This window comes from Eutrema salsugineum, unplaced genomic scaffold (genome assembly GCF_000478725.1).
Source record: "Eutrema salsugineum unplaced genomic scaffold, Eutsalg1_0 scaffold_2, whole genome shotgun sequence".
Taxonomy (NCBI): domain Eukaryota; kingdom Viridiplantae; phylum Streptophyta; class Magnoliopsida; order Brassicales; family Brassicaceae; genus Eutrema; species Eutrema salsugineum.
In genome coordinates this window covers 12,697,961-12,723,987 of record NW_006256829.1, presented here as the reverse complement: position 1 = coordinate 12,723,987, position 26,027 = coordinate 12,697,961, and the positions used below count along the sequence as shown (strand labels likewise).

Genomic DNA, 26,027 nt, shown 5'->3' with positions numbered 1-26,027 from the left:
GATACATATATAAATTACATAGATAAGATTCGGTTTGCATTTTTTTGTTTGTTTCGTAAAAATACATGTTGAATTGTAGCGGGTAGTGTTCTTTTACGATAAACAAACAAAATTACTCAAACGACTAGTTACTAAATTAATGATGTAGAAAAGTGTAACTTACAAAACATCTCTATATTATTATTAAAATAGACATTTTTAAAAAATAACATTTATTTTATAAATTATTACATGAAATGCCATTACAAATAATTAAAAATAATTAAAATAAGAAAAAATATAATTATTTTTTAAACTATTAAAAAAATATGGAAAGTCTGTATTTGTCATTTAATAGAGTATATTTACTATTTAATTTTTAAATATAAAGATATGATATTTTTTATAATTTTTATTTCAAATAATATTATTTAATATATTCAATTAAGAAAACGTGAAAAAAATATTTTTTTTTCAATTGTTTAAATGTGAAAAATCAAAATTAAAAGCTATGATATTAAAAATGTTGATTTTTTTTATAATCTGCTATATCTAAATGATTATATATATTTTTTTAAAAACTATTTTTAATTAAAAATTTAACGTGAGAAAATTAATTTAGTTTTAAAAAAATTCATGGTGAAATAAGAGTCGTTAAAACATATATATTAGAATTGATGTTTTTAAAGTTATATTTACATCGAATAAAAAATGATTAAATAAACGGTTTAGTCTGATATGATTGGATTGTGATTCTAATTTTTGAATATCTACAAAAAAAAATATTGTAATTCAAAATATTAACATTAAAAATAGGTGATATATTCAATTTATTAAATATTATAATTTATCAATGGATTAAATAAACAACTTATTATGATTTGTCAATAGGGTAAATAAACAGTCTATTCTGTTATAATCCTGTGTAACTAAAAATTATAATTAAAAATTTTAAAATTAATTTCTAAAATAATATTTAAAATATTATAATTCTGGGTATCACACGATATACAAATTAATTCCTAGTTATTATAAGAGAAATATATGTTGTGTGGACTTAATATGGAATATATTCAAAGGGTATGGTTTCATGTGACAAACTAGTCCACATGAAAGATGCTAATCATATCATAATCCTAGTTACCGGTAGAGGAAATTAAATATAAGAAAACCTGAACTGTCTATTAACATTACGAATGGTTTGTATTATTAATAAAAAAATATTATTTAATTTCATATGATCTATTTATTTTATTTGTTTATTTTGAAATAAATATCAAAAATGTCTTTATATAATCGAGATCTAGTGGGTGCAAAAAAAAAATCTGGAAATAGCTGATGGGCGCTTGTGGCCAACGCATTCTGACCAATAGGAGGGCGAGAAATCGATGAAATCATTTGTCAAATGTTTAATAAATTAGATTTTTATATTTGAAAATTCACATATATAGCGTGAAGTTCCCTATTGTCGAGTGGGTTGTGTCACTTTTTTGTTTTTTTTCTTGTGTGTGGGTGGTTAAATCTCTTATTCACGGATTTTTAATGTAACCAATCACACAAAAAAAATGTAGATGGTGGAACAATAATTTCATTTCAAGAGTAAATGTAACAATTATACGAGTACGTAGAAAAGCTTTTAACAAAAAAAGCCATACAGTTATTGGTACAAATAGATAGATGCATTCAGAGCCGGCCTTAAACTGCATATTTTTTACATGGGCCATAAGTTATATAACAAAAATTGGCTGTTTTATATATTTTTTTCAAAAAATGGATTGTTTTATCTTTAAAAATTTTCATGTAAACATAGAGATCGCAAACCCATGCTTGGTTTGCTTGGGCTCAAAGCCGGCTCTGGATGCATCGTTTCTTCACCGCAGACGAATAATAATATATTTAATTTTAAATTTGTAACCATACTACGTTGATGGGAGTGACATTTTTGGTTATATTTTATGATTCACGTGAATCGCGTGTAAGCTACTAACAATGAAATAAAATAAATGTCAGATCTTCGAAGTTATAAGCTAGCTTTCAAACCACTGATATTATATTAATTTTAAAGATCACGCCAGAGAAACGAGGATTTAGAGCGCGACTTGTGGAAAACATTGTTTTTTTTTTCGCAAATAAGTCTTGCAAGTTACAAGAACCGTTTTGAAGAATTTACAATACTTGATACGGAGGAAATATGAGCTAGGTTTTATCAAGTTTTATCCTACTATTGTTTCTGTTATTGCTCGAGTAACCATCAAACATCAGAGATTGCAAAATGGATTTTGGAAGATCAAATGGGAAGTGTTTCAAATTAAAATTGGTAGATACAAGGTGTGAGGATTGATAATATTGAAATCTTGTCAAATGGATTTTGCTCTCTTTATTATTATTTTTAAACATAAAAGGTTTATAAAATCAATAATTACAGCAACATGATGCTCTCTAAATGATGAGGAAAATTTGGAAACAAGAGTGAGACTAATTTTTGGAAGGAAAAACTGAGCCCAAAGACAATCATAGTCGTCTGATATGAAATCAGTGAGCTAGAAAGCCATTGAATTTGTGATCTTGCAAACACCGAACTGAAATTCTCAGCATATATAAGATATAATGAAATGAGATAACAAAATAGAGATAGATAGATATCGAAACGAGAATTTCATTTCAAAATGGAGGACAACCCTAAATAAAATTGTATGGCAGTAATTTTATTATTTTTATGAATTAGAATATAAGTACACAACTGCATATATATGTATGTGATAGAATATGTGCGTATGATCGGTTATACATTTAGTTTTCTAATAAAAACTAAGATAATTGTCATTTATCTAATCCAATCTTTTAATCAGAACACTCCAACGCATATTACCATTATGGTGCAACCTCCGCTGTGCAAACACAGCAAATCTGCATAAACAAAACAAGAACATCCAAAATATAACATTTTACCTTACTTAACATTTAGGTGGGTATATTTTAGTACAAAATACAAAATATATCAAATAATTTAAACTAATAATTATGTTCATACCTTGTTTCGCTCCAACCAACTTGAAATGCATTCTTTATGATAGATATGAGCACATGGCAAAGTCGATAGCGTATCTCCCTCGTTGAATTCATTAAGACATATCGAACACCTTCATTATCCCCAAAACCAACACAAACCAATTTAGAATCGCATACTAAACCAGAACTTATATTATAACATTGAACGAAAATAAACCAAATTTTAACTCTATCACCAAACATGCGCTTTACAATTGTATTATGTTTCACAAAATATGTGGCTTAATATTTTCAGTCAAATAGAAAATTATAATGATAGAGACTAGTTAAAAAAAAAAAGATATAGCATTAAGAAAAAAAATATATTAGTCAATTTGTTTATTTCTAAATTTATTATGTTTAAAAGATAGGAAAAAACGATAGTTTTATAAGTGGCAATATAGTATCAAACAAAGAATTAAGAGCATAAATTATGATCTTACTGAGTATTTTTGGAGCCAAAAAATTTATTTTTAAACCATGAGCCCGTGCTGAATTTATGAGTTGGTAATTGATCGATTCTACTCTTCGACAATCCTTTGTTGACCGTTCCGATTGATTCTCCCAATTCATTTAGCTCCTAACCAGAGATATGACATCTTCTATATAAGTTCTTCGACGTTGTCATAGCGTTATAATAATCATATACATCCTTTTTATTGTGTGCATACCTCATAAGTCATATTATCTGGATCAATATCAACATTAGGAGGAAAAGACTGCGAAGATGAAGGATCTGAGGAACTCCCAACATGATTTTGTTGATTTGAGGAACTATCATGGGGAAGTGAGGTTGAATGGTTCACTACATATTAAAAATGAAATGTATATATAAATTATTTCAATATTATTTACAATATATATAATGTTCGGAATTTAACGCTTAATACCTTCTAGGTTTTGGAATTGATGGGTAATGTGGTTAACATTGTCCGTCAAAACATCATGATTCGCCATATCTTGGGACACATATCAATTTAGACATATATTACAAAAAAAAAATATAATAGTAGTACATTCTTTTTTAAAATAAAAATAAAAATATATATACTTACATTCCTTTTCTTGTAAGGATTTAGCATATTTTTCGTCATCGCTTAAAGAGATTTGAGGATTATCTACATGCAGAACGTTTGTAAAGAATCAAATAATAAAATAGCTAGATCTACATAGTATGGTATAGATAAATCTCCAATAAATACTTTAGCAGTATCATTTTAAATTCGCAGTAATATAATTTAAGTTTTTAAGTAAAATTTTGGGCAAAATCACGTTTTGCAAAAATATTTTTTTTTTCATAACACTAGCTAGTTAACTAACTCATTAACTAAAAAGTGTAATTTTGTTTTATCAAATTTGGAATTATATCAAAATTACCTTCCATTTCTTGCCATTTTTTGGCCAACTCTTCATCAGCATACAAAGACTTCATACGAGCTTCTATATTAAAAAAAAAAAAAACAAATATAGATGATCATAATTCATAACTAATCGTCAAGCAATATTGGATGATAAATATATAGCAAGGTAAACTTAATAAAGGCCAAATCAGGGGCGGACTGAATCAAAGTTGAGCTGAAACAGACCAAACTAGGTCGGATATTGGTTCATTACAACAAACCTTATAAATAATCTTACCTTCTTCTTGTTGTTGAAACTGCCTTGCAATATCTGCATCGTCAAATGACGATTCGGGAGAATCATACAGCAGAGACGCGGCCAAGGCTTCATCAATTTCCATCTGGTTCGGATGCATCCTCGGTTGTTATGTTGAGAGAAAAAAAAACAAACAGGAAGATTGATTACGTTTTTGTGAAAACTCAAAAGGATTCAGACTGCAATCATTCCCATCACTCAAACATTTTACGAAATTCTCAAAGCTTTTATTGAGAGATATTTTTGGTAATTAATGACATTGATTAACCATTCCCATTGATTAGAGCAATTAGAGAGGCAATTAGCACGCCTTGTAAATTTGCTTCGTGTGTTCGTGATCAAGGGAACGTTAATTATCAGCATGTAATCTCCATTAATATTCTTTGTTTTAAAATTTAAATATATATAATCTCGTATAGTAGAAGTACAGTTTTGGCTTTTCATAAGCCATCCACCTCGGCACATATCTCATTGTGCTAAATTAATACTCTTCATAGATTAACTTTGTTGATTTTAAGCTGAATTCACTGATTTTCAATTGATTCAAATAAAAATAATTGGAGTAGGTGCATCCAGTCCGAATTATTTTTACTAGCCAAGCAATTTTTGGACTAGTTGAAAGAAAATTAAGCTTAATTATCTTTATGTTTTTTTGGATTTAAAACATTTTCATATGAGTTAATGAATATCGTCTTTTCCCACTTATGAAATAATTTCTTACCATACGATCTATATCTCTTTATTATGTTTATCCTTCCATCTACCTTCATTTCTGTCTCTTTAGCTATGTGTGAGTAGACTTTATATTGGGTCTTGTAATTTAGACAAGAATGGAACATGGTCAATTGCTAGATTATATTAATTAGGGGTAAATCTTGGTAGATCTTTGACTAGTGAATTTTTTTAGATTAACCATCTCAATTTCGAATATAGGTTTTTTTCTAGCCAATAATGTGGTTGTTAAAATATTGAACTTTGAACCAAACTAAAGAAGGTGTCTAAGTTTTTTCTTGTATTTATAGACATATATTGCTATATTTTTACATGTTCATATCATTTTCACAACAAAATGTTTTATTTATTCATTTGCACAACAAATGTTTATATATTTCCACCATGGATGAAATTTAGAACATTACAATATGATTTTAAAAAAAAAATAAAAAAGAAATCTATCATGGATGAAATTTCTTCTAGCTTCAAGTCTTTATCTAAAGATAAATTAAAATTTCACCACCCTAAATATAGACCTCACGTGTGCACACACAACATATCTGCATAAAACAAGAATATACGATTTCATTAGAAATTTCATTCTTGAATGTCTTTTGTATGTATCTTTCAGTTCTGCAAACACAGCATAAGTATATAAACTCGCACAAGTATTATTCGATTAAATAAATATTTAGATTGAAAATAAAGATTCAGGCTGAATTTAATTTCATACCGTGCTTTTTTTCAACCACTGTGCAATGCAATCCTTGTGGTAAATATGATTACACGGTGGCAAAGTAGTTATCTTATCTCCCTTCTCATAGTCGACTAGGCATATCGAACATCTATAATGTCACCCAAACCAAATTTAAAACCATGTGTCTAAACCAAAAAAGCTTATATATATAATATTAACCAAGACTAATGATAAAGTTACATTATAGATAAAAATCAGGACCAAGAAACTGTAGATATAAACAAGTTGAAGATTTATATAGTGATATGATCGTACCGAGTATCATCGGCGACAAACTTCTTTTTCTTTTGCCACCACCACCTGAATTTGGGTTTTTGTCCGTACTTATGAGTTGGTAATCGAGAGATTTTCGATTCAGATAATCCTCTATCGACGTTTCCCACTGATTCTATAATATTTAGTTCCTGCTCATACCCATCACAAAAGTAATGAATAACGATCTATATGTGTGTGTTAGATTCTATCATGAAAAAGAAGTAAACATGAAAAATATCGGGTTGATGTACATTGCGCATCCGGCATACCTCAGTGGTCAAATTTTCAGAATGATCATGTCCACTATTTGACCCGATATCCGAGTAATCACGTCTATGTGTATACCAGTCTCGAGAGCTATTGCCATAGCTATGGCCAGTAAATCCACCACTAGTCTAATATTTAATAAGAAAAGAGACCTTTGGCGGTAAATTAACTAGCAAAATTTTATATGAAAAACATGTACATGTGTTTCTTCTTAGAGCTTAAAAAGAAATATTAGAGCCATTATGATTACCGAAGCAACACCATGATGTACGTGAAAGACTTCACCAGGACAGTACGGACAAACAAAACGTGGAGGAGGACAAAAACGACCATAATGCCAATAATTCACTACAAGATGAAAAATATGTTTTAAGAAAAATAGGAAAGGTTAGTAATACAACAATTTGATTATCATATATGATATATGCTTCAAAGGAAGGAAGAAAACAAGAAAATAAGGTAGGAAATGCTTATATTACAAATACCAGAGTTTAAATTGGAATTCTTAGTTTCTGTCGACAAAACAAAAGTGTGAAATTCCACCAAAATCAAAAACGCACAACCGCTGAGGGAAAAATCTAAGTTGAAATAATATATACTATACTACTATAATCTAGAACAATATGGATGAAATATATAACGTGGTAAACTTTATTTATTAGGGGATGGTTCTAAATTGATCAATAGTTTTTCTAGGATCCCCCATCACAAATTAAGACGAACCTAAAATTTTTTTATTATATAAAAGATGATGTTTTAAAATTAGTAACTCGTGATTAGATTTTGACACATATTTAATTGTTTTCCAATTAGATATTAACAAATAGTATAAACAATAACGACAAAAATATAATATTGGTTCATTTCAGCAAACTTTATAAACGATTTTACCTTGTTCTTGTTGTTGAAAAGGCCTTGCAATAACTCCATTATGAATTGTCGATTCAGGTGAATCATACAGCAGAGACGCCGCCAAGGCTTCATCAATTTCCACCTGGTACGGATGCATCCTCGTTTGTTATGTCGAGGGGAAAAAGACAAACAGAAAGATTGATTATGTTTTTTCAAAAAATCAAAACGATACAGTCCGCAATCATTCCCATCACTCTACCATTTTAACAGAATTCTTAAAGCTTTTATTGAGAGTTATTTCGGTAGTTAATGACATTGCTTAATTACTCCTATTGATTAGATCAATTAGAGAGGTAATTAGCATGCCATATATTTGCGTCGTGTATTGGTGATCAATGGAATGTTATCAGCATGTAATCTCCATTAATTTCCACTAATATGCCGGGTGTTTAACTTTTTAATATATATATATATATATATTGTAAATGTAGTCTTATTTAAAATGTTTAGCTTATTCTCTAGCTTACGGGGTTAATACAAATGTTAATTGAACTGGCACTATAAAAAAAAAAAAATTCTCCCTTAATTAATCTTATTCAATGTTCAAGTGATTATATGTAAAAGTTGATAGAAAACGAGAAAAAGAAGAAAAAAATATTTCAAAATTTCAAAATTTTTGGTCTCTCTTGGTAAACTTAAACTAAAAACCAGACTCTGGTGTAAGAGATTGGTCGAATTTAGAATAATGACCGTTGAAAAAAATATTAGTAATTTGCATTTTGCAATTTTATTCGTGGATTTATTCGTGGACGATAAGGCGCATGGGATAATAATAGCTAGGCCCATATAATTTAATAGGAATTGTTTAGATAATTTACAAGATAATTGATCTGTCTAGTATACGCTGCTGGAAAACAAATTGTTTTTTTTGCTATGCGTGGAAAAACAGATTCTTGCCCAATTGAACCTAATCTGAGCCAAGTTCGAGTACCCATGAACTTGAATTACTTGTCTGAAGGCATTTTCGCATCACTTCATCTTTATATATAGGTTCAGTTGGAATATTTGGTTAGAAAAATACTACCAATTAGCAATGGCGATTGGAGATAGTGTTTAAACCCATAGTTGTAAAAGTATTTGAAATAGGCGGTTGGAAGATGATTCAGACGATTAAATGTTGATTTTCGAATGGTGACAAACTGAAAAAAAAATTAGACGTTTGGAGCAAACGAGTGGTTGTACCAAATGTTTTTTTATAAAAAAATTTTTATGGTTTTGTATTGTTTGTTTTTAAAAATTAATATGATATATGTTAAAATTATTTGTTTTTTCATTTGTATATATATATGTGTATGTGTATGTTGTTTTTCTATATTTTATTCAATTCAATTCACTTAAGACCAAAAAAAAAAAAAATAGATGTGGTTGTATTTAAAATCAGTAGACAAAAGAATCGAAAATTAGTAGTGCATTTCAAAAGTATCAAATTTTATCATTCTTGTATTTTTAACATAATAATTGTAGTTTATGTTTACTGAAATTTTAAATTATATATTATTATATTATTTTATAAATAATTATCTAAATAAATTAATAATTATTTATAATTATATTATTTAACTGCTATAATATTACCAATCAAGTTTAATATTGAACCGCTTTATGTTACCAAACGATTTTTTGCAACCATTATCTTTAACTGCCTATTTTTTAACCGCTTTATTTCAACCGCTTAAAATATTTTAACCGTATTGTTCAAACATGGTCACTAATGAGATCCATAGTATAAGAAAAAACATATGTAATCGCATATTTGACCGAATGGTCAACAATATATGCTAATAACATTTTTATGGGAAAACAAACTGCAAAACTACCAGAGAAAATAATAAACAACTATTTAAGAGAATATCTCCAATTTTTTTTTTTTTTTTTTGGTAAAAACTCAATACCTATATCATTCCATACCAACATGCCAAATGTCTGAACGCTAACAAAACCAAAACACATGTTTGATATATAGAAATTCACGCATAAGCACAATTATTCATCTCATTTAACAATCAAAGTTCAAAATTAAGGAGAATGATTGGACGATAATTCTTTTAGTAAACTCTAAGCCCAAACATATAGATTGATAAACATTCTGATTCGACGAGAATCAGCATTATGGATTAAACCTCAGCTTTGCAGACGCAGCATGTCTGCACATACAAAATTAACATTATATTCATTAGACACAATACATAATAGATATATACACGTACTATTTAATAGAAATTTAGACTGAGTTTAGTCCATACGTTGTTCAGTTTCAACCAATTTGAAATGCAATCCTTGTGGTAGATATGATTACACGGTAAAGTTTTTATCTTATCTCCATTCGCATAGTCGACAAGGCATATCGAACACCTATAATACCACTCAAACCAAATCAAACAAAAATTAGAATCATTATAAAGTTATAATAGCAATAATCATTAACTATATGATTTATTAGATTTAGTAACAAAACAAATATCCAAATGAGGACCCAACTTACAAATAAAATTTTAAAAATAAATATAGGGATATGATCTCACTGAGTATCAGTTGCAACGAATTTATTTTTCTTAATTTGCCACCACCGAGTTTTGGTTTTACTACCATACTTGTGAGTAGGCAATTTGGAGATCTTCCTTTGCGATAATCCTCTACAGACATCTCCAATCGAGTCTTCTAACTCATTCAATTCCTTTATTTTTCGTCCAAATATGAAAAAAAAAATCAATATAAAATATATAATATCAAGATCAGAAACCATATATACAATATTGGATGAAAATATTGGCACGGTGCATACCTCATACGTCATATTTGCGGGATCAATGTTCTCATTTGGAACATTTTGGGAATTAATTGATGAAATATTTGAAGAGGTACGAGTATGTGTATGATGACCCGAGAAGTGATCACCATCTTCATAATGAAAAAATGCTCTACTAGTCTAAAATATACTCCAACACAAAACAAATTGCAATAAATAATCAGTTTAGTTCAACTAATATATGTGTCAATTTGGATTAAGAAATCACACATAACACCGTAAATTTGATAGGAAGAAAAACATGATAGTTGATCTATCTATTTATAGAGTCACTAATTACGTATTAATAAGCTTATCTAGCCTATTATGAGTAATAAATTTTCATAATTTGACCCCAAAAAAGTCACTATTACCGAGGGAGCATCACGTTGAGGTATTGACGGATGAATTACTGCATATTGAAAAAAATAATGGAAGCGTTAGGGTAATAAGTATCAAACAAAGTCATGAGAAAATATTTATGTCAAGATACAATCATATCATGCTTTGATATATTTCACATTTTTGCTTTTGAACATTTTTAAAAATAAATTTGAAACAACTTGAGTATTTTTTAAAAGAAAGAATTTTTTTTAGAAACTTAAAATCCGAACCCAATCGTACATGCTCACTAGATAATACCTTGTATGGGTTGGTATTGATGGGTTTCCTGGACATCCACGTCAATACCATTTGCCGCTGGGAATTATAAAACATTAAAAGGTTGCAAGATCTTTTCAATTGGTAAATGACAGAATTATTCGTCAAGTAAAGAAATTAATAATATTAAAGCATAAAATGAAAAATTATATATTTACATTCATTTTGTTGTTGCAAATCTCGAGCAAGTTTTTCATCATCACTCAGAGAAGTCGACAGATCACCTGCAAAACAAATGGAAATGAAAATACCATTAAATTATTCATATAAGTGATTTATATTGGTTTATGAATAATATATGATTAATTAGTATTTATGGTTTTATGGACATTAGAGTAAAGTGTCAGAAGTTGTGCTAAAATCAAAAAAGACCTCAAGATAATTTCATTTAAAGATTATCTACTGTTTGAATGTATAGTGATTTCAAACTAAATATATAGAGGCAGAACAAAATTTACCCTCTATGTTTTGCAATGTTCGTGCATATATATCATCATCATCATATAAATAACTTACTTTGAAATTCAATACAACAATGAGGTTATTCTCGTTGTATGAAAAAAAAATTCACACAACTTAATTTCTAAATCATTTCTTATATGATTTTCTAGATTCATTAAAACAAAAATACGGTCACTTTTTTTTTGTAAGACAAAGTGAAAATTGAAATTTATATACTAACCAAAAAAAAAAGTTCTCTCTTGAAAACAAAAAATTTATATGTATAAATGATATGTATACCTTCTTCTCGCTCAATCTCCAAAGCAATAGCAACATCGTCAAACATCAAATTGTTTTGATATTCTTGTTGAATCTCCCGAGCGATAACATCATCATTAGTAGTTGGTTCTGAATCTTCTGATAAACCATATTGTAAGAACAATGCCATTTTTTCGTCAAGAGATAAGTGGTTTACAAACCGAGACATATCTATATCTCAGATTCTCAACGAAAGAGATGATGCGTTCCAGAATGACCGATCTCTATACTTTCTCTTAAACAACACAAGATAATTGATAACCATAATCTATCTCATCTCCAAATCTTTTTAAATAAGCAATTGAAAGAAGCCTCTTCTAACGAGATATTAGGGTAATTAATGACGGCAACGGAAAATTATATCAATTCAAAAACTTTCTTTGTGCGCCTGTTGAATTCATGTGATTAAGTGTATTTGATTTATTTTGGCTCCAAAGATTTACTCTGTCTCTAAAGATTTAAAATGGTAAATGTTGATGCCCCTTATTCGCCACGTTGACTTTTATTTATTGCTTTAAATATACAGTATAGATACAAAGTTGAGTTCTTTACCGAAATGTGTTCAAAGACCCGAAGGTCAAAATGAAGTTTCTTTTCCATAATGAGATATATTTATTATGTAAGTTATTGGCATATGCTACTTTTAAAATAATCGCTAAATTTATTTTAAATAGTAAATAATCTTTGTATTAATTATGCTTCGAAGCCAACATATTGGATTTTTAACTTTAATATGTATATATATAACACTCACATAAGCTACAATATATATCGAGTTGTTAGTTCTTAATCTTATTGAGCTAATAATAACTCACATAAGCTACAATATATTTCCATGCAAATAAGTTTTTTGATGATAACAATTTTCATTGATTAGATACTTTACCGAGTTTTTGTTTTTTGATGAAATTTCAAATTCATTAAAAATAGATTTATTTACAAATAGCTAGCGAAAAAAAAAATAGTACCTTTAAAACAAAAAAGAGATTCACGTACCAATTCGAGCACAGTCAAAGTGGTTTAGTCTCAATTGATTTACAACCCTCATCAGGTTTTAATTCCATATTGTTACCAATTTGACCAAGAAAAAAAAAGATTTGATGTTGTACCAAAAAAAAATTAAAGCATCAAAGTTGGTCTTAAATATGCTTTTTTTTCTTGTATTCAACTAAACATATAGAACAATACCTAAAACATTATCCAAAGGAAAATTAAACCAGAACTCAAACTGGGATATATTTTCATCATTTAAAAAATACTAAACTGTTGAATATAATGTACTATGATATGATATAATCTAAGATATATGTGTTTATATATAAGCTATATATATGTATATAAAGGTGAGCGATGTGTTTGGTAGTGGGAAGAGAGAGATGAAAAGAAGTGGAAGGTGATTTTATTTCTCGTAAGTTGCATCTATTACAAAGAGAACCAATCACATATTACAAAGAGAACCAATCACATATTTATAGAGGGAAGGTAAGCATATAATAATGAAGCATAGGCGGTGATTTTAAGTCGGTAAGATTTTGCTGTAATAAATATGACATGATAGATAAGCATCCATTTTAACACTTCTCCTTGATTATCCATCACTGTTGATGTATTGCGTATTGTCTCGTTAAAAACCTTATCATGAAAAAACCCAGTAGGATAAAAACCATGATAAGGAAAAAAGAGTACAGTAACGTAATCTCCCCCTTGAATGATGGATATAATGTTCTCTTCATAAATCCCGCAAATAACGCATTCCGATACTTTGAATATGCCTTCTGAATACCATAGTAGGAAGCACTTTTGTAAAGAGATCCGCCGCATTTTCACATGAACGAACATACTGGATATCGACTTCTTGATTCTTCTCGAGCTCTTGTGTATAAGAGAAAAATCTTGGAGGAATATGTTTCCTTCTGTCACTCTTGATATAGCCTTCTTTTAGTTGAGCGACACATGCAGCATTATCTTCAAATACTTTTGTTGGTTCCGTATTGATAACTATTTCACTTGCACCTTGTATATGTTGAGTCATGGATCTGAGCCATATGCATTCTCTACATGCTTCATGAAGAGCAATGATTTCCGCATAATTTGAAGAAGTGGCGACTAAAGTCTGTTTTTGAGAACGCCATGAGATCGCCGTTCCACCAATTGTGAAAACATATCCAGTTTGCGATCGAGCTTTATGAGGATCTGATAAATATCCTGCATCTGCAAAACCAACTAGACCAGCTTCGGGGTTTCTATGATAAAATAAACCCAGATCAATCGTATCTTGGAGATAACAAAAAATATGTTTTATCCCATTCCAATGTCTGCGCGTAGGAGATGAGCTGTATCTTGCAAGTAGATTAGTAGCAAAGGCTATATCTGGTCGAGTACAATTTGCAAAATACATAAGCCCACCGATAGCGCTCATATAAGGTACTTCAGGACCTAATATGTTTTCGTTATCTTCACAAGATCGAAATGGATCCTTGTTAATATCAAGTGATCTATTAACCATTGGAGTACTCAAATGAGTTGCTTTATCCATTTTAAAGCGTTTTAACACTCTTTTGGTGTAATTTGATTGATGTACAAATATCCCATCTTGGAAATGCTCAATCTGGAGCCCTAGACAAAATTTTGTCTTTCCAAGATCTATCATTTCGAACTCTTCTTTCATGTGAGTTCTTGCATCATCAATCTCCTTTTGAGTTCCGATTATGTTTAGGTCATCAACATATACAGCAATGATCACAAATCCGGACGAGAATTTCTTAATAAATACGCAAGGGCATATCGCATTGTTGATGTATCCTTTACTCAACAAATATTCACGTCAGCGATTATACCACATAAGTCCAGAATGCTGTAATCCGTAAAGTGATCGATGTAATTTGACCGAACATATGTCTTTAGATGCTTCAGGCATCTTTGATCCTTCTGGGATCTTTACTCCCTCTGGAATTCTCATATATATATATCACTATCAAGTGATCCATATAGATATGCAGTCACAACATCCATAAGGTACATTTCTAGATTTTTAGATACCGTTAGGCTCATTAAGTACCTGAATGTGATTGCATCCATGACCGGGGAATATGTATCTTCATAATCAATTCCTGGTCTTTGAGAAAAACCTTGTGCCACAAGTCGGGCTTTATATCGTGTGACCTCGTTTTTCTCATTTCTTTTTCTCACAAAAACCCATTTGCACCCGACTGGCATTACATCTTCTGGTGTAATGACTATAGGTCCAAAGACATTTCTTTTATTCAGGGAGATTAATTCATTTCTCATGGCAATCTGCCATTTCTCTCAGTCAGGCCTTTTCTGGCACTCTGACACGGACCTTGGGTCTGGATCATCATTTTCATTTTCAATTTTTTGGATACTGAAAAGGAGAACATACCATTTGTATCATTTATCTCACTTCTAGCCCATAATGTCCCACTTTGGGCGAAGTTAATGGAAATCTCATACTTTTCAGTATCATGTTCGTCTTCTGGGCGAACTTCTTTAACTAGTTCTTCTGGAACCTCTTCACCAATGTCTTCAAGAAATTTTTCTTTATTCGGTTCTTCTGTAACCTTGTCTCTCAATTTCTTTTTCTTTCGAGGATTTTTATCCTTCGAGCCCATCGACATCCCGCGCTTTAATTGAACCGGCGGTTCATTTGCTTTATTCCCATCAATAACTAGTTCCAGAACAATTATTTTTGATGGAGCATTAGCAGCGGGGATATATGATTTTGTCACTGTTCTCGTATCTGTGAACGCATCAGGTAACTGGTTTGCCAATCTTTGCAAATGTATGATTTTCTGAACTTCCATTTCGCGTTGATGGGTAGGGGGATCGAGATAAGCCAAGGTTTGTGTACACCATGTGATATCCTTTGGTGATTCTCTTGATCCTCCCCCCCAAAGCTGGGAATTCATTTTCATTAAAGTGTCAATCGGCAAAACGTGCCGTAAACATATCTCCAGTTACCGGTTCAAGATATCTAATTATACTTGGTGACGTATAGCCGATATATATTCTCAATCTCTTTTGTGGCCCCATTTTTGTTCTTTGCGGCGGGGCTATTGGAACATAGACTGCACATCCAAATATACGGAGATGGGATACATTTGGCTCCTTGCCAGATGTTAACTGTATTGGGGAATATTCATTATATGCACTTGGCCTCATCTGGACCAATGCCCCAGCATGCAATATAGCATGTCCCCATACAGTAATTGGGAGTTTTGTTCTCAATATTAACGGTCTTGCTATCAGTTGCAACCGTTTTATTAAAGACTCAGCCATGCCATTTTGTGTATGAACATGTGGAACCTGATGTTCAACATCGATTCCTAATGACATGCAGTAGTCATTAAAGGCTGCTGACGTGAATTCACCAGCATTGTCAAGCCTGACTTTCTTTATGGCATAATCAGGGAATTGCGCTCTCAACCTGATTATTTGGGCAATGAATCTTGCGAAAGCTATATTTCTTGTGGTTAATAAACACACATGTGACCATCTGGTAGATGCGTCAATTAATACCATGAAATATCTAAATGACCTGCACGGTGGGTGAATCGGTCCACATATATCACCATGTATTCTCTCTAAGAATACAGGAGATTCATTCCCAACTTTGGCTGGCGAGGGCCTAGTTATGAGTTTTTCTTGAGAACATGTCTGACATGAAAACTCTCCCGATTGAAAAATGTTTTGGTTTTTCAATGGGTGGCCATTCGAATTTCGCACAATCCTTCGCATCATGACTGATCCAGGATGGCCAAGTCTTTCATGCCATACTCTAAATGTACTAGTAAACCCCGGGTTTACTGTAACATAGGATTCAGTCATATTTATTTTTGTGCAATATAACCGAGAGGACATCATTGGTAATTCTTCAAATACGTGTTTCCTCTCAGATATAATGCAAAGATATTCAATGCCATTCTTATTTGTACTTGCTATATGATATCCATTTCCTCGGATATCTTTAAAACTTAGCAAGTTTCTACTAGATTCGGGGGAATATAATGCATCATTTATTTCAAAATTTGTCCCCCTTGGCATTGAAAAATTAGCTCTTCCGGAGCCAATTATAATATTTACATTACCAGATATGGTACCCACGCTTCCGGCGGAGTCCTTTATTTTGAGACAGGAGAAATACTTTTTATGTTTAAGTATAGTATGTGTCGTAGCACTATCGGCTAGACATGTATCTCCATCCTGAATCTCAAATGATGACATAATCTGAATCAAAATATGCAAGAAAATGCATTAATAAATCAAAACATAATTTTAAAAGTTATTTATATTAAGAAAAACCTTGTCTTGTTAACAAAAACATTTAAAATTACATAGGGTTTTTCTTGCCTTCTTCAAGAAGACTTTACATTACATCGATCTTAATCGCTTTGTTTCCATTGATTCTTCTGGATCAACTAGGAAATCAGCGATATCAAGATGAGTATAATCACTTATGCCATCAAAGGAAGTTCCAGCTTCATCAGAGATGAAATTGGTTTCAAAAATCTTTCCTTTATCCTTTTCTTTGGCATCTTGTGATGCTCGATACAGATCGGCTAAATGTCTTGGTGTACGACATGTTTTTGCCCAATGATTTTTCATGCCGCATCTGTAACAAGCAGATTCCTTTTGCTTTCTTGCTTCCCGACCGACATCATTTTGTCTTCCTCGTCCACGACCTCGTCCGCGACCGCGGTAACGGTTCTATTATTTTGACTGGATGACGCAACATTCACTTCTGGGAATGGTGATGATCCAGTTGGACGAGTTTGATAGTTTAACATCACGAGCTGATTATTTTGTTCAGCTACAAGGAGGACTTGCATCAACTCCGAGTAAGTGGTGTAACCTTTTGCCCGGTATAGTTGTTGCAGAATTACATTTCCAGGATGAAATGTTTGGAGAGTTTTTTCGATCATGTCGAAATCACTTACTTCCTGTCCACATAACATCATCCTGGAAGTAATTCCGAACATAGCAGAATTATATTCACCAACACTTTTGTAATCCTGAAACCGGAGGTTTAACCACTCATGTTTGGCTTTTGGTAAGATCACATATTTCTGGTGATCAAACTTATCTTTAGGAGATTGCCAAAGATCTGCAGGATTTTCTTTCGTGATGTATTCTTCTTTTAAACTATTATCGATATGGTGGAGCAAAAATATCATGGCTTTCGCCTTTTTCTCATCTGAAGTCGTTTCTGACTTATCGATGGTATCGAGAAGCCCGTTTCCTCTTAGATGCATTTTTGCACCTACTGCCCATGACATATAATTTTTCCCAGACATATCAAGAGCATGGATTTCGAGCTTTGCCAAATTCGACATTATAACTGTATATAATTTTATCAAAAATAAATTTAGCAAACGTTCAGTTTAAAAATTTGTTTTTCGAGAAAAACATGATACAAAAAAAAATAATTCTCACACATAATAAAAGCATGAAATTTAAAATAATATAGGAGGCAGAGCCTTCCATATAATTTGAGGAGGTAGAGCCTACCATATTTTTTGAGGAGGCAGCCTACCATAATTTTTGAGGAGGCAGAGCCTACTATATAATTTTTTGAGGAGGCAGAGCCTACCATATAATTTTGAGGAGGCAGAACCTTCTACTCCATAAACATAATATCGAGGAGGAGGTTTAACCTTTTACTCCATATATATAATCTGAAGAGACATAGTCTACCATATGATCATATGATCGTGAAGGCATAGTCTATCTCAACGATCGGTTCGGGAAAGGCAGAACCTATCATCCGGTAAACTTTAATATAAATTTAATTAACGGTTCGGGGAAGGCAGAGCCTATCATCCCGAAAATAATACGTAAAACTTGAAATAAATATAAATTTAAATCTTACCTCTTTAAGTATAAGAGCGGATCAAGAGACGTTCGTGCTGATAACGTGTTGAATATGATGTACTATGATATGATATAATCTAAGATATATGTGTTTATATATAAGCTATATATATGTATATAAAGGTGAGCGATGTGTTTGGTAGTGGGAAGAGAGAGATGAAAAGAAGTGGAAGGTGATTTTATTTCTCGTAAGTTGCATCTATTACAAAGAGAACCAAGCACCTATTTATAGAGGGAAGGTAAGCATATAATAATGAAGCATAGGCGGTGATTTTAAGTCGGTAAAATTTTGCTGTAATAAAATATTACATGATGGATAAGCATCCATTTTAACATAAACGTATATTTCATGGATTAGTCATGGTAATATGTTATAGTAATGACGATATCGAACTAAAAGGCTATATGTATATAAACAAGTTGAAAAGATAAATTATATGACCTTACTGTTTCTAATAGGGAACAACTTCTTGCATCACCATGTTTTTTCTTTTTTCGACAGTCAAGATACTTAGAACGGTTTAGTAATCCGAATCGATAATATCGAGTTAATATACAATATCATGAGGATAGATCTATGCACTTCATGCTAAGTTGTCTGTTTTTATGTTTTTTGCACATGAGATATGTATTAGCAAAAAATAGGTGAAAGCCTCCTTACTCTTCGCAAACTCCTCCAAGTGTAGATCAAAATAGATCATTTTTCAGATGTCGACACCATCTTCACCAACTCAGAACAGTTTGTTGCGAAATCTACTTCCGTCTTCTGATTTGTACTCATACAAAGCATTGTCCAAATAAGAGCTTCTAGTTCTAAGTAGGGTTAAACTATGCCTCACATTCTTTGCTCCTAGTATATATTCGTCAATGCCTTCTTTAAAATAGTACTATCCAAGCTCAGATGTTTTGTCTGTTGCTTTTCAAAACTCATCTATATAACACCATCATCCCACATAATGGGGGCTAGTGATATTTGAGATTTGCATATTGGTTTATCCTTCGCTTTGATGTGCCTCTTCTCAAAGTACTCTGTTTCCACAATCTGGAATATAATTTCTGGGTCTTTCTCCACATTTGAATATAGTTTTTTGTTATTTAATTTCTAAATATACCACATTATCCATAGAAAATGTGAATTTTGATACTTTTTTAGAATTCTCCAAAAAAAAATAGTCAAAATTTTTAAATATCAACGTTGTTGGAAAAACTCCTGTAAAAATAGATATCTGATATAGAGTTCATACCCTGGTGGGCATTAAAAAAAGTATCATTAATTGTTTTTTTCTTGTACACCACACCGAAAACATTGGCACCACCATGTTTTATAATTCATACTATGATCTTTCTAAAAAATACATATAGTTGCTTGCCTGTTAATTTTAATAAAAAGTAACATCAAAAGGATTGGCTTCTTTGTATAATTCTATACACATAGATGATTAATTTACTCGCATGATATTACCTCTAAAGAGATTTTTTTTTTTTTTTGGAAACAGTGATTGTAATTAAGAGATAAAATGAGATAGTTTTTAGTTTTAAAAATTCAAACTTAGTAAGATTACGACATATGTAAAACATTTAAACATAATAAAAATTATATCTCTAAATTAAAGAGAAATAAATATGTATTTGAAATATAAAAAGGTAACAATGGATTATGATATATTATCAGAACAAAATTAGTAAGAAATTATTGTAACTAATAAAAAATAATCATTTTTATAATTTATTAGAGTGTGGTATGTGTAACAAGATATTACAAGTAATTTCCAATTAGTTTAGATCTGCTCTAAACCAAGACATGTCTAATGAAAATGCATGCAGCTTTCTATTATCGTTTGGAATTCACAAAAATTGCAGACAGTCAACCTTTGATACAGGTTTCGCAAACAATAGATTTATTGATCTCAAAGCTTTGGTAATTTGGGGCTCAGATTTAGATGATATTAGACGGTCTACTATTTTCTCTTCAACGGGCGCATTGAGATAATTTCTTAGAAGTATGTAAAGTGTCTTTGATATCTTTCGGTCAATTAGAGAAATTGGCGATGTGATTAGTGTGCCAAATCCTGCTTCGTTTAATATATTAATTTAACAAATAGTAAAACTTATTTAGTATAATTTTCTATACAATTATTTTTTATTTTATTTTTTGAATTTTTGAATTTTATATTTCAAAGTTTTTTCATGTCATTATCGACACGTATTGCTATATTCTAACATGTTCATATAATCTGCACAACAAATGTTGTATATACTTCTTAAATGAACACATTTTTTTTTTGTCGTAAATGAACACATTTAAAACATTATAATATGTTTTTTTATATATAAAAAATCCATCATGGGATAACATTTCTTCTTGTTTCAAGTCTTAATCTAGTGATAAATTAAATAAAATTCACCACCCTAACAATAGACCTCGCGTTTGCACACACAGCATACCTGAATAAACAAGAATATATGATTTTCATTAGAAACTTTAGATTTGAATGTATTTTGTATGTATCTTTCAGTTCTGCAAACATATGATCCTCTATACATACTCACACAAGTATTTCTATTCAGTAAAGATTTAAACTGAATTTATGTTCATACCGTGTGTTTCTTCAACCACTTTGAAATGCACTCCTTATGGTAGATATGATTACATGATGGCAAAGTAATTATCTTATCTCCCTTCTCATAGTCGACTAGGCATATGGAACACCTACATTGTCACCCAAACCAAATTAAACCAAAGCTATATATGTAATATTAACCAAGACTAACAATAAATTTACATGACAACTGGAATCAAAGATAAAAACCAAGCTGTAGATATAAACAAGTCGAAATAAATATATAGTGATATGATCGTACTGAGTATCATCAGCGACAAACTTCTTTTTCTTTTGCCACCACCACCTAAATCTGGATTTATGTCCGTACTTATGAGTTGGTAATCGAGAGATTTTCCATTTAGGCAATCCTCTATTAATATTAACGTCTCCCACCGATTCTATTAACTCGTATAATTCCTGCTCATCCATATAATAAAGGCAATGAATATCGATCTATTTATATATATATATATATATATATATACATATATATGTATTTTGTTAGATTCTATCATGAAATAGAAGTAAGCATAAAATGATCGGGTTGGTGACATTGCACATACCTCAGTATCTATTTCGGAATCACTGTGTCTACTATTTGATCCGATATCTGAGAAACTACCTGTAGGTGTATATCGGTCTGGGGAGTTATTGCCATAACTATGGCCAGTAGATCCTTCACCAGGCTAATATTTTGATATTAAAAAGAAACATTTTTCTGTAAATAAACTATCCAATTATACACGAAAATATGTGTTTCTTCTTACAGCTCAAGAAAAAAAAATGGTCAATAAGAAAAAATATAGAAAAGTATTAAGGGAAAAACTCAGTTCTAATTATTTCCACAAGCAGTGTATATATACATTACATAACTAATGCATCAGAAACCCTAATAGGTCATGAGACATTAACCTGATGGTTAATGGGCCGGTTACTAGAAGTCCATTTGTTTATAACACTCCCCCTTGGACAAGGTAACCGTGCCTGTCACAAAACCGGGATCTCTATAATGCGCTGGGGAAAGTTGCCTCATTAAAACCTTACCAGGAAAACCCAGTGGAAAAAACCATGGTGAAGGAAAAAGAGTACAACATGCATTACTCCCCCTGGTTTAGGCATCACTGTAGATCTCTAAGTCTACGCATTCCTATCTGATGAATGAGATTCCGGAGTGTAGAAGTTGGTAATGATTTAGTGAATAGATCGGCTGAATTTTCGCTTGATCGGACTTGCTGAACCTTGACCTGACCATCCTTCTGTAGCTCATGAGTGAAGAAGAATTTGGGCAGAATATGCTTCGTCCGGTCACCTTTGATGTAGCCGTCCTTGAGTTGAGCGATACAAGCTGCATTGTCTTCATACATCACCGTAGGCTCCTTATCTTCGTCCATACCACAATCTGATCGGATATGCTGAGTCATGGACCGCAACCAAACACACTCTCTACTAGCTTCGTAAATGGCCAAGATTTCCGCATGGTTGGATGAGGTAGCGGCAATAGTCTGCTTCATGGATCTCCAAGATATGGCTGTTCCTCCATGCGTGAAAACATAACCGGTTTGAGACCGGGCACAGTGCGGATCTGACAAATATCCTGCATCAGCAAAACCAACTAGACCATCCTTGTTATGGTTAGAATAAAATAATCCCAAGTCCTTAGTACCTTGAAGGTATCTAAGGATGTGCTTAATACCGTTCCAGTGCCTTTGAGTTGGACACGAACTAAAGCGAGCTAAGAGGCTCACGGCAAAGCAGATGTCTAGTCTAGTGTGGCTAGCCAAGTACATTAATGCTCCTATAGCACTGAGGTATGGCATTTCAGGACCGAGGATTTCTTCATCGTCCTTCTTTGGACCGAATGGATCACTATCCAATCCAAGGCTCCTCACAACCATTGGGCTGGTTAATGGGTGGGCCTGGTCCATATTGAATCTCTTGAGTACCTTTTCAGTGTATGCCAATTGATGCACAAGGATTCCGTCATTGACGTACTCAAGTTGTAATCCCAAACAGAATTTAGTTTTGCCTAGGTCTTTCATTTCAAACTCTGCTTTTAAGCATTCAACTGTTTGGGCGATTTCACCAGATGTTCCGAGGATGTTCAAGTCATCCACGTATACTGCTATGATTACAAATCCTTTGTTTTGATATTTTCTGATGAAGATGCATGGACTGATCGGATCGTTTTCGTAGCCTTCTCTGATGAGATATTCGCTTAACCGGTTATACCACATACGTCCGCTTTGTTTCAGTCCATATAAGGATTTGTTCAGCCTAATGCAGTGTTTATCACGAGATGCATGCTTATCTTTGAGCTCAATACCATCTGGTAATCTCATATAGATTTCACTGTCCAGTGGTCCATAAAGATATGCGGTTACAACATCCATTAACCGCAAATCTAAGTTTTCTCTTATGGCCAGACTTATGAGGAATCGAAATGTAGTTGCATCCACCACTGGAGAATAAGTCTCCTCATAATCGATTCCGGGTCTCTGTGAGAATCCTTGTGCTACAAGGCGTGTCTTGTATCTAACGACTTCGCCGAGTTCGTTTATTTTACGCACAAAGACCCATTTGTTTCCCACTGGTTTAACATCGAATGGTGTCCTTAAGATCGGACCAAACACATTCCGTTTCTTTAAACTATTCAACTCCACGTTTATGGCTTCTTTCCATTTCAGCCAATCTGATCTACGAGTGCACTCAATTATAGACGTGGGTTCTAGATCCTCTTGCGTGTGCGCAATCTCAAGTGCTACCTTGTATGCAAAAGTTTCATTGATGTCAACATCTTTTCTGTTCCATAAAGAACCGAATATGATATAATTGATTGAGATCTCATTATTATCAATCCCTTCAGAACCTTGAGTTTTGGCGTCCCAAACCTCTTGAGATGGTTCGATAGGGTAAGTATCAGCTGAGGCTGTATCCGTGTTCTCTTGAATCCCGGTTTCAATCATTGCACCTTTCTTTGATTTCCGGGGATTCTTATCTTTGGAACCTGGTGGTCTGCCACGTTTCTTACGTGCGTCAGACTCTGTAGCAACTTGACTTTTCCCTGAGGGGACATCTATTCGTACTGGTGCATTACAAGCTGGTATGTACGATTTGGTAACTTTGTTCGGGTCAGCAAAGGAATCTGGCAATTGATTAGCTAGCTTTTGTAAATGTATAATTCTTTGGACCTCTGAATCACATTCTAGAGTCCGAGGATCTTGCCATTGTGTGGATGTTTGATTCCATGAAAGTTCTTTTACCAGCTTGTCTGTCTCACCACTTTATCTAGGATATACCGATTCATCAAATTGGCAATCTGCATATCTGGCTTTAAACAGATCTCCTGTAATTGGCTCGAGATATTTTATGATGGTGGGAGAATCAAAACCAACATATATTCCCATCCTCCTTTGAGGTCCCATTTTAGTCCTCTGTGGTGGTGCAATGGGTACATAGACTGAACACCCAAATGTTTTAATATGGGAGACGTCTGGCTCATGACCCGTTAGCAATTGGGATGGTGAATATTTTTGCTCACTAGATGGTCGTATGCGTATTAGTTCAGCGGCATGTAAGACTGCGTGTCCCCAAGCTGAGACCGGGAGTTGTGACCTCATGAGTAATGGTCTAGCAACCCATTGAATTCGTTTAATGAAGGATTCAGCTAATCCATTTTGTGTATGGACATGTGGAACGGGATGTTCAACACTTACCCCCATGGACATACAATATTCATTAAACGCTTGGGAAGTGAATTCACCAGCATTATCAAGACGTATAGTCTTTAATGGGAAGTCTGGAAAATGGGCTCGTAATCTGATGATTTGGGCCAATAACCTAGCAAAAGCCTGGTTCCTAGAAGAGAGCAGACAGACATGCGACCAGCGGGTCGATGCGTCAATGAGGACCATGAAATATCTGAATGTCCCACAAGGTGGGTGAATTGGTCCACATATGTCTCCTTGGATTCTTTCCAGAAAGTTCAAGGTCTCTTTAGACACTTTGACTGGTGAAGGTCGGGTAATCAGTTTCCCTTGTGAGCAAGCTGTGCACTTGAGGTGCTGAGGGAAAATACCATTTGGTTTAAGGCTGTGCCCTTTAGAATTCTGGACTAATTTACGCATCATGTTCGCACCGGGATGACCCAGGCGATCATGCCAAATAGTGTAATCTAAAAACCGTGCTTTGATAGCAGCATTAGCCTCAATCATACTGACTTTAGCATGGTAAATGCCAGTAGATACGGCGGGTATAGTTTCAAAAACTTGTTTATGGCCATTTATCATTTTAGTGATCATTAAAAACTCTTTGTTCCCTTCATCCTGAGTTTCGATATGGAAACCATTCAATCTTATGTCTTTGAAACTCAATAGGTTTCTCTTAGAACTGAGTGAGTATAAGGCATCAGAGATGTCTAGATATGTGCCATTTGATAACAACACATTAGCTTGGCCATGGCCCTCTATTAGGCTCGAACTACCCGCTATAGTGCTAATGTTTGCGGTTTTGATTACTAAATTTATGAAGTAATTCTTGTCTTTTAGAATAGTGTGGCTCGATCCACTATCCACAATGATATCCATATTGTCTTGCATATCTTCATTAAACAAGAATTATAATTCAATAACATGCAAAAATGAGATGTAAATAAAACATTACTCCATAAATTAAAATGTAAAAGCAAAAGGTCTTAAAAATCCAAAGTAAAGACAATAAATCCCAAAAACAAAAGATAAAGGTTTAA

At 32.5% G+C, this 26,027-nt stretch overlaps 3 protein-coding genes across 3 annotated transcripts; all 3 read right to left on the bottom strand.

The window, feature by feature from the left end:
* Positions 1–2,850: 2,850 nt before the first annotated feature.
* On the bottom strand, positions 2,851–11,961 carry LOC18018853 (E3 ubiquitin ligase BIG BROTHER-related). The gene is made up of 9 exons (XM_024156820.1): positions 11,775–11,961; positions 11,492–11,548; positions 11,192–11,257; positions 11,016–11,072; positions 10,748–10,785; positions 10,371–10,514; positions 10,111–10,262; positions 9,832–9,940; positions 2,851–2,886 (listed from the first exon to the last, which is right to left on the bottom strand). The coding sequence occupies exons 1-9, from the start codon at positions 11,959–11,961 to the stop codon at positions 2,851–2,853; spliced, it is 846 nt and encodes a 281-aa protein (XP_024012588.1).
* On the bottom strand, positions 5,922–7,685 carry LOC18018854 (E3 ubiquitin-protein ligase Os04g0590900). The gene is made up of 6 exons (XM_024156074.1): positions 7,568–7,685; positions 6,927–7,024; positions 6,679–6,804; positions 6,410–6,558; positions 6,131–6,242; positions 5,922–5,957 (listed from the first exon to the last, which is right to left on the bottom strand). Exons 1-6 carry the CDS (start codon positions 7,683–7,685, stop codon positions 5,922–5,924), a joined length of 639 nt encoding a protein of 212 aa, XP_024011842.1.
* A 5,449-nt stretch (positions 11,962–17,410) lies between the features above and the next one.
* LOC112086519 lies at positions 17,411–18,142 on the bottom strand. The gene has a single exon (XM_024155480.1). The coding sequence runs from the start codon at positions 18,140–18,142 to the stop codon at positions 17,411–17,413; it is 732 nt and encodes a 243-aa protein (XP_024011248.1).
* Positions 18,143–26,027: the final 7,885 nt, after the last annotated feature.

Excerpts from the sequence above, each read along its gene's own strand:
- LOC18018854 (XM_024156074.1), bottom strand. The coding sequence starts at position 7,685 with ATGCATCCGTACCAGGTGGAAATTGATGAAGCCTTGGCGGCGTCTCTG. Across the intron at positions 6,559-6,678 it reads CTGAAAATTTGACCACTGAG|GAACTAAATATTATAGAATC; the intron begins GTATGCCGGATG and ends GGGTATGAGCAG. Across the intron at positions 5,958-6,130 it reads AGTGGTTGAAAAAAAGCACG|ATATGTTGTGTGTGCACACG; the intron begins GTATGAAATTAA and ends TGTTTTATGCAG.
- LOC18018853 (XM_024156820.1), bottom strand. The coding sequence starts at position 11,961 with ATGTCTCGGTTTGTAAACCACTTATCTCTTGACGAAAAAATGGCATTG. Across the intron at positions 11,258-11,491 it reads AACATTGCAAAACATAGAGG|GTGATCTGTCGACTTCTCTG; the intron begins GTAAATTTTGTT and ends TTTGTTTTGCAG. Across the intron at positions 10,786-11,015 it reads TCAATACCAACCCATACAAG|TAATTCATCCGTCAATACCT; the intron begins GTATTATCTAGT and ends TTCAATATGCAG.
- LOC112086519 (XM_024155480.1), bottom strand. The coding sequence starts at position 18,142 with ATGTCGAATTTGGCAAAGCTCGAAATCCATGCTCTTGATATGTCTGGG.